At 43.0% G+C, this 9,919-nt stretch overlaps 1 protein-coding gene across 2 annotated transcripts; it reads right to left on the bottom strand.

The window, feature by feature from the left end:
* Positions 1–1,318: 1,318 nt before the first annotated feature.
* TSN (translin) lies at positions 1,319–9,252 on the bottom strand. Of its 2 annotated transcripts, XM_082658034.1 has the most exons (6): positions 9,054–9,252; positions 7,785–7,878; positions 6,740–6,836; positions 4,968–5,083; positions 3,927–4,006; positions 1,319–3,291 (listed from the first exon to the last, which is right to left on the bottom strand). In XM_082658034.1, exons 1-6 carry the CDS (start codon positions 9,117–9,119, stop codon positions 3,058–3,060), a joined length of 687 nt encoding a protein of 228 aa, XP_082514160.1. In that variant the 5' UTR covers positions 9,120–9,252; the 3' UTR covers positions 1,319–3,057. The 2 variants fall into 2 exon arrangements, with proteins under 2 accessions (XP_082514160.1, XP_082514161.1); XM_082658035.1 differs by lacking the exon at positions 3,927–4,006.
* Between the last annotated feature and the right edge of the window lie 667 nt (positions 9,253–9,919).

Below are 9,919 nucleotides of genomic sequence, written 5' to 3'. Positions count from 1 at the left end.
CGCCTGCGTGCTGCAACTAAGACCCGATGCAGCCAAAAATAAATAAAATAAATTCTAAAAATAAATAAACAAACCTTCCAAAGACCCTTCATTCCCCTGGCTTCTGTGCCGAGGCACTCTCCCTGTTCTGTCAGCCTCTCTGACCACTCCTCGTGGCTCCACTCCCTCCCTCTCCCCTGCTGGTAACCAGGGCTCTGTCCTCAGCCCAGAGGCTTCTCAATCCACACGCCCTCCAGGGAGATCCCACCCGCTCTCCCGATTCATCTACCACACATACGCTAACGCCACCCGAAGCTCTCTCGAGGACTCCCCATTTCCCTCACACCCGAAGTCCTGCTGGGCACCTCAGCCAGCAGCTCCGCAAGCACCATCAGTCCCACACGTCCAAAAGCAAGCACACTGTCTGCCCAGCCGCCTCGAGCCACGCATTTCCCCCTACGAGCCTCATGTTGGCTAGCGGCACCTGAGCCTCCTGGAGGCTTCCAGACCAGAAACCTGACAGTTAGGCCGGATGCCTCCGTCTCCTTCATGCCTTCCTCATTCAGCCAACCATCCCAGTCAGTTTCACCTCCCTTAAATGTTATTGTATGGGGGAAAGGGGGACGGTTTGTTTTTATTTGTTTAATGCTTATTACAGTGACTAAGAAAAGAAACTGTTTCAGGCTCAGGGAGAATCTTATTCTGGTGTGAGGCATGACAGTGATGTGCTACCTGGGACAGACAGTTCGGTCTAGACCACGAAAGAAGAAAGCTACAACTTCTGAGCGCACAATCATGAAACGATGGCAGGAGCAGCCTGCATATCCAAATCATCCCTTTAGCCACTTGCTCAAGTCAAGGTCTCAGAACACAGCCAAAGGAGCTTTTGTTCTTTATTAAATTCTCTTAAGCATCACTCGTTGTTCAAGTTTAAGACAGGGCAAATCTTTTCTAGCATTTATGGGGCTCTCATCTTCTCCTCATAAATGTATCTATAAAGAAAGCATCCACTAACTCATCTCTATTTTCTCTAACCTGCTTGATTTTCTAAAGTTGGAAAAAGCAATCTTGGTGTCCCGGAACCAGAGCCAAGGCTTCTCAACATCTTCGGTTAAAATACCAGTTATTTCCCAACCAGGGGAGAGCACAGCAACATTACCTACGCTTTACAGTACACAGCTCAGTGGCTGCTGTCTTTTGGCTACTCTACCACACAGCAGTGTGGGCTCATCACCCCGGCCTTCTTCAGCCTCAAAAACCATTCAGAACTTACTGCCCATGTAGAAGAGTTCTCATGGCGGCACACTAAGTGACAAAAAGACCAAAAAAAAAAAAAAGAAAAGAAAGAAACTGTTTTTATTGCTTTACAACAAGCCGGCAACACACACAACAGAATAATCATACACGTGACACTTGTACATCCCCGAACGGAGTATAAAACCAGAATGTGCTCCTCCACTTAAAACGTTATTTGTGAAAAGTGAAATCCACAACTTCTGCCAAGAACTTTACTGTTCTCAAGCAGAACTGATACTTAAAGAGGCAAAGAAAGCTATGATCAAACTTACTGCATGTGTCTGATCATGGAATTCAAAGCCTTTTATGCTCAGTCCAGGCAGTGCTATTACTGCACATTTGAGGTGACCATCCTAGGCACTTTAAGACTCCATAACATTTTTCTTTCCAAATTCTTCTGCAGAAAGAGCTGTCAAGAAAATTGTTCTAAAATGCAACTATGCATAGCAATTTATGTCTCATTTCTACTTCTTTCCTCATGATGGAAAATTTGATCAGTCCTTAACTCAGCCTGATAACAGCTCTGATAGCCATGCCAGATATCCTACTGTACAAACAGGAAGCCCAAACCCGTATTAGGCATGAGAGGGTGACACTTCTAAATACTTCCTATTATTCTGGACACACTGGCACCTTCCCTTCAGTGAGCTCCAAGATGCTGTGGATTAAGTCACCATTTTAATAATATCTCAACAGCAAAATTACATGGCAAGTACTACCTGAAAATTAGGAGGGGGGCGGTGCCAATGAGATACATGTGACTTGCCCAAAACTGTAAAACCTGACTGTTGGAATAATCAACAACCTGAGAGAATTGCTTACTCGAAAAAACATGACCAAATCAGCTATTTTTTTTGTTTGTTTTTTAATTCAAGGTTTTCTCTTACTTCCAGACAAAGCACAGCATTCTTCAGTCAGAACATCACCAGTCAGGGTGTTGAGAATTAACTCCGCTGAGTGGCTTTACACTCCCAGACCTAGCAGTCTACCTGGCTATTAGGTAAAAAGTTTCATAGCTCAGAAGTACATCATATGAAATGTTAGTTCAAGATGTGTGTGGACGCAATGTTTACCTGCTGCAACAGCAGAATGTTAAGGCAACATCAGAACACAGAGGTGTTTTAAAACACTACCCCTACTCCCCACCTGGTAAGCAGAGCCAGATGATGTTACTCAATCCTTAATACAAAAATGTCCCCAAATAATCTGCTGAACTTGACTTTGCAGTTTAATCTTTGATATTTTGATGGCAGTGAGAGAGAACCCTGGGGCTATACTTCCCTTGCAAAAAAATTCAACATCTGATTTACTCAGAAGGTTTAAAATGAGGAAGGAAAATATAAAATAACTTGTCCTTCGCTTGGCAACCATCCTTTTGAGTTAACTATTTGTATACGGTATCCAGGGCATACCTGGGTATGGATGGCTAATTTGGATATAGAAAACATCAAGGGTCACTCCTGGAAGAATCACAAACAAGACAGTAAAGCTCTCCATCAGTACATCGACAGCATCAGGGTAAGCAAGAAAAGAACTTTACCAAGAGGTTGGCATTTACACTTTTTGACAGAACTGAAATACACTGAGTTACAGAGCAAATTCACTGAAACGACAAAGAAAACTCTGTCCTTGTAAAGGCTATTCTTTCACCCCCCAAAAAAGTGTTTCAACTCTGATACACCACACAACCGGTTAAGAAAATGAAGCGCGGTGTTTAGCGATGGGCATCCTAACGACCGTGAGAGGCGCCGGGCTGGGGTCAGCGGGGCGCGCGGAGAGCCCCTACTTCTCCACACAGGCCGCCGCCGTCTCCTTGTTGAAGCCACGGATGGAGAGGTCGTAGACCACCTCCTCCACTTTCTTCACGTCATACTTCAGGCCGTCGTAGCGCTTCCGCAGGGAGTCGTTTTTGAGGTTGAGGAGGCGGAAGCCGGAATCCAGCTCGTTGATGAAGGTGGAGATGTGTAGGGGCCGGGAATAGTCTCCAGCGGTCACGCTGTTGACCGACAGTCTCGACTGCGGGACAGAGAAGCAGGGATGTCACAGCAGGGCTCCTCCTCCTGGCCGCGGCCACGAGGCCCGTGGGCCGAAACACGTCTCCATACTGCCCCTCATAATTCCAGTTCTGACAACTGCTTGATCTTACTAACTTACTTAATAACTTAAGAAATCATCGGCCTTTTGTTGGAGTTTCTGTGGCCTCCAACTTTTCATAAATATGAATAGGTTATAGTGAACACCTTTATAACAGCTTTTTCTCTTCTTTTGAATTACTTTTATAGGATAATTTCTCAGGAGATGAAGGAGATAAAGGCAAGAATAATTTATACAGTTATATAGTTAAACTGTTCCCCCAGACAATTATATGAATTAATGCAGTCACCAGGAATATATGCCTCACCACTACTTTGAAAGGAGGTATTCTCATCTTCTAAAAATGCACACAATAGTTAAGTGTGCACAGCCACCTCATCGTCTGAACCGCTATCCCAGCAAAACCTAACACACACAGTACACAGTCAATGACTACCCTGTGACCGACAGGTGGCTTAGAAAAGAACGAGGCTTCTGAATTTTTGTACCCATTTTAAAAAACTGACAATGAAGTGGAAAAATCAAAAGAGCAAATGACAAATCACTAAGCTTCTTACCAATTCACTAGCAAGAATGAGAACTCCTGAGAGATAATCTTCTACATCCAGGTGAAATCCCTTCTCCCGATCTGGCTCAACTAGAAAATATAACAAAGACAAGGTCGTGATGGAAATACAAGTTACACCTAAAAATTTTTTAAACTACAGACACACACACATGCACACACGTGTAATTTCTCTCAAAGTGAAAAAGGAACAAGTCCTTCAAAACTATCTTTTGAATGTGGACATATCCTTGGCACTGTGGACTTTTCATGCTCTCAAGCAGAATTCAATTTTTCCTTCCATTCTTCTTTCAAAATATAATACCACCAAAGGGCTTCCCTGGTGTCACAGTGGCTAAGAATCTGCCTGCCAATGCAGGGGACATGGGTTCGAGCCCTGGTCCCGGAAGATCCCCCATGCCGCGGAGCAACTAAGCCCATGCGCCGCAACTACTGAGCCCCCGCGCCTAGAGCCCGTGCTCTGCAACAAGAGAAACCACCGCAATGAGAAGCCCGCGCACCACAATGAAGAGTAGCCCCCGCTCGCTGCAACTAGAGAAAGCCCATGTGCAGCAATGAAGACCCAACGCAGCCAAAAATAATAAATAAATTTTCAACCAAAAAAAAAAATAATAATAATACCACCAAGAATATATGTTATGTCTGAGAATACCTTTGTTTTTAGAAGTGCATGCTGAAGCACTGAAATGACAAGTCATGGTCTCTACACCCGGCTTTCAAACGGTTCACACGTGCCCCCAAGGCACACACAGTAAGAGACTAAGCAGATGGGCCAAATGTGAACAAGTAGAGGATCTAAGTGAGGGGTACACAGGGGTTCACTGCACTGTTCTTTCAACTTCTCTGTAGGCTTGACGTTTTTAAAAACTCAAAGGAACGCCCAAGTACAAAGAGCAAGCCACTACATATTTTTAGTTTTTCTGTTTCCAAGTAACCCGTTTTCCATTTAGCTCTCATTTGTTTCCATAAATAGAAAGTCCCCCCACCAAAACCTCAGCTGGCCCTGCAGGTAGACACGCCTGTGGACACTCACTGCCAAGGATCTCCGTGACCGCCTCTCGAGTCACCAGGGTCTCCGACTCCAAGTACACGACGAAGGCTGCCAAGAAGACCAGGCGCTGTAGCACAAATCTCCAGTGCTCGTGAAACCTGCAGCGAGCGTGAGGCACCAGCGTCAGAAAGACAGAACGGGGGCAGCCATGGCCAGACACGTGAGGAGTGGGGCCATTTTCAAATAAAACTTATAAAGCGTGTAAGAGCAATGTGACATTTAAGTATATGAGATGGATTCAGCGTAAGTACACTGGACTGGATTTGCCAGTCCAAATTTATAACAATTACTTACTATAATTTTAATGAATGAGAAGCATGGTCCAATTTTGATGAATGCAAAACTTTACAACCAAAGGCTATGGACAAGAGCAACTGTGCTTTAGAAGTTTAGTCAGTAAATACAATAACACTGCTCTGAGAAAAATAAATGTGGGCGAATGAAGATTGATGAGAGCCACAACTGTACATCAGCCTCAGCACCTGACTGTGTTATTCTCTGAACTGAGTGCAGGGTATCAAGAAACTCCTGATTCACACACATAGGAAATAACTACCATTTGCAGTCACTAAACAGTGAACTTAAAACCTTGGGATACTGCAGTTAAACCGAGCTAGGAGCCTGAAAAAGAAATAGAAATTTTACAACCCCTAGATATTTATGCTATGCCTCCTGATTTTCAAATGTGGCAACAAATTCAAAACCATCTTTCAACAAAACCCAGGCCAAACAAAATATTCTGAGGTCCACATCAGCCAGAGGGCAGCCTGTGTGTGAACTCCAAACACCATGGTCTCTAAAGACCCTGCCAGTTCTATTGTCCTACTTCTCTAAGCATCAGTTATTACCTTACAGCAGGGGTCAGCAAACCTTTTCTGTGATTGAGGCTTTGTGGGTCACTTTCAGTCTCTGTCACATACTCTTATTTGTTTTTTTTTTCTTAACAACTCTTTAAAATATAAATATATTTATATAAAATATAAAAGGCCACAGTAGTTTGCGGGCCCTTACCTTTAAAGAATCTTGTGAGGTTATACTATCCACTCCCCACATACATGTCCTAACTATTCCTTGCCTATCACGTGTCTTAAAAGAACATCTTCTCTAGTGAGAAAGCAAGCGTAAGTAGAAAAGTTTAGGTTCCTATTTACTATATTTCATCAACACTCAGTTTTTCCCAGTTTAACATCTATGATATCATGATGTATTGTACAATCTACATTTCACAATTATGATTAACAACAAATTTTTTCCCTAGTGGTATAAAAAATAACATTGTATCTTAAAATTAATAGTGTTGTACATTCAAGGAGATATGGCATATTACCCACATATGTCACTTGGCAGTGAAATTCGATATTCAGTATATTTATACACACACACATACACTGCCACTTAATCCCATAACCTTAACAGCAAAGATAGGGTTCATCCAACTTCACAAGTAACTTGAATATACTAAAAAGATATTCTCTATTTTGACCTTCACACAATACATATTTTCTTTTTAATTACCTTTTCATTGCAAAAATTATACATGTTCCTTAAGAAAATTTTGAAAGTAAAAGGGAGAAAAAAATAAAATCAACAATTTTGTCACCATTAAAATACCACCACTATTAACAGTTCCTTTTCCTTTCTGTTGCTTCTCCTAAGTAGAGGGATTTTTACCGAAGCAATCATTTTAGTACATATAATTTTTCTCTTGCCTTTTTTTACTTAACGTTATAAAAGATGTTAGTTGTCTTACAAACCTGTAATACTGTTCAGCAGGAAACTTGGTCTTCAAAGACGTCAGATGTGTTTTTACTGTACCAAAATGTTCTCGAGCTTTCAAACACCTCTTTGGAACTGATCACAAAAAGATAATCAAACATAATAACGACAGACTGAGCAGATTTCAAATACACTTCTTGCTTAACAATCTATGTAGTCTACCTGGAAATTTTTTTAAAATCTCATGACCAAATGTAGGGTATGCAGCTCTGCTTTCAATCTGGCTCTCAAAATTTCATATCTAGCTTCCCTACTAAAAAATAAACAAACAAAAATTGCTAAAAGGGAATATGTTGGGTAACATACTGGTAAACTATCATAAATAACCTCATCTTTAAGTTGCCTTTCCTAGTCAGTCCCCAAAGGATGCCTAAAATTGGACTGCTTCTCCCATATTTGGTCAAAAGGCAGCTTTATAATTATTCTCAATCAGGCTGACCAACTCTGTATCACCTAGAAAAATGACTTGCCCCTGACACCTGTTAATTACATCATTATATCATTATCTTTCTGAAACTATATTTCAGGTCTCTCAGTTGTGCTGACTACATCTTACAATGGAGGTTCCATGTCTAAACTTCTCGTACTTGATACCCAAAGAAGAGCTGACTGTAAACACATTGACAACATTTTACACTGGCCATTTCATTATCTACAAATGCATATTAAATTATTTTCAATGACTGAAAGACTGGGTTTAAGAAAAAGAGCCAGATAAAAGTTGCTAGATACACAAGACAGCTATGAAACTACCACAATTATCATCAGTATAACTCTATCACAGGAGAAAACATTCCTATTTCCACCTACGTGAAACTAGAATATCAAAATACACAGAATTCTGGAAACCTGTAAAATAATCAACTCACCCACTTCACCAATTTTTACTCACCATAAAGCATGAGAGACATTTTTCAGAGTAAATAATACAGATTTGATATGTCTTCTGGATGTAAATTAACTCTTTAAATGAGAGATCAATAAATTGGATAAAAACCTTCAAAATCAAAACAAAGAACTTACTGTCCTGAAACCCAGCACCCTGATGGACCCCTTGCAGTAGCGTTAAAATCTCTCGAGCTGTTTGTTCTAAACTCTGTACAACTTTTCGGATTTCCTAGAAAGAATTAAAGATGAAAATATCAAATAAATCCAACATAATCATTATATTATCATAGCCTCAAACCAAATATACTAAATAGCATATTTGATCTATGACATCTTCACGTAGATTCAAAACACTAGCAACCTTTACAAGGACATGAATGGTGCACAAAATATCCAGATTTGAATTCTGACTTTTCCACTTACTTCCTCTGTGAGACCTTCAGGAAGTCACTAAAAAGCCTTAGATTCCTGATATAGACTTCAAAGGCTAATGGCCACCCACTCGCCCAAAATATCCCACTCCAACACTAAAGGAGATGAGGCACCCACACGTAAACCAACAAGAGAAGAATGAAACGCAATACAAGGATCGGGTATTTTTCATTCATTCATTTTACAAATATTCACTGAGCACATTTTTAGGCACTGTGTAACTACTGAGGAACCAAGCAGGCAGTCCCTTCCTTCCTTTAGAGTATAACGGGGGAGGCGTTTAAAAAATAACCATCACACAATTTTTTTTAATGGTAACGTACTACTAGAAGTAAACATAACAGGGTAAAAAATTATTTACATTTTGACATCAAGGAGGTGAACACGAGATAACCAGGAAAAGAGTGGGAAAGTAGTGCATTCCGGGAAAAGCAAGCAGTACGTGCAAAAGTCCTGAGGCAGGAAGCTATTTGGGGAACTAGAGGAATAAAAGGGAGGTAAACTGAGCATAACACACAACGGAAGAAGGCGTAAAATGAGACTGGAGAGAGAGAGCTGTGAGCCACAGTAGTCTGGATTTTTATCCTACGTGGAATGAGAAGCCATAGGAGAGTTTTAAAGAGAAGGGCACACGTGCTTTTAAGACACCAATAAACAAACACAACAAACACGTGTCGTCTGAATCCCAAGCGCTAACTGAGGCTTCGACATAATCATACGCTAAAAAGGAGGAAAACTGACACCCAAATGAGGTAGGTGATGCCAAGGAACCGAGCCCCGAACACAGGGAACCAGGACCTGGCAGCAGAATCGGGGGCCGGGGGAGGGAAGTGCCCTGAGCCAAAACAAGACGGGAGCAACCCACCCCCGGAGGCTTCCCCACCGCTCGAATCTGAGCGACGGAGGAGGGCCGGGCGTCGCGGCCCAGCTAGGCAAGGAGAGGGAAAGGGGATGGGGAGAGAGGGGGCTCGCCTCTCGGATGTCCTGCTCGGCAGCCAAAAAGCCCTGCAGCTCCACGAAGATCTCGCTCACAGACATGGCGCCGGCCGCACGAGTGTCAGCCAGGGCGGCGAAGGTGGCCAGCCGAGTTCGTTCGGGAGACAACCGGCGCCGTCAGTCACAACGCCCGCCACCACCGCGGCCGCGTCCACCGGGCCCTGAGCTGGGGCTGTCGCTGGGGTCCTCCCAGGCCCACGGCGCGCAGAAGGCCGGGCTGTCCGCCGCTCTGCCTGAGGCGCTGCCCGGAAGGCATAGCAAGGTGGGCCGGGCTCTTCCGACAGGCATCACCGAAAACAGCCCGGGAAGGGGTCCTCGGACCACGTGGGCCTGAGGGCTGGGGCTTGGGTTTAGAGGTGTGGGGCATCCCGCTATTAGCTCGTGAAGTCCACCCCCGTGTCTTGTTGGGTGTTTGGTGCCGGGAGCCCTGCACGATGCCAAAATCTGAGGATCCTCAAGTCCCTTATATGAAATGGCGTAGCATTTGAGTATAACCTACGCACATCCTCCTGTAATACTTTGCTTACTTGTAATTAGGTATTAGTTGTTATACCTAATAAAATGCATTAAGAAAATAGTTGTAAATACACTGCGAATAATATGTACATAGTTGCTGGTGCACGCAAATTCAAGCTTTGCTTTATCGGAGCTTTGGAATTTTGTTTTTGAATATTTCTACCTGGGGTTGGTCGAATTTGCGGTGCGGAACCGCAGATACGGAGGGCTGACTACTGTACATGGTGTTTTATCCAACAGCAGTTGGCGGGAAGATGCTTCGATACTGAAGGGTACGCATAAAAAGAATGTAGATTGCAGTCTTCGTAAAAAGGGAAACAGTACAT

This window comes from Grampus griseus, assembly GCF_964374135.1.
Source record: "Grampus griseus genome assembly, chromosome: 7".
Classification (NCBI taxonomy): Eukaryota; Metazoa; Chordata; class Mammalia; order Artiodactyla; family Delphinidae; genus Grampus; species Grampus griseus.
This window is presented reverse-complemented; position numbering and strand designations above follow the sequence as displayed.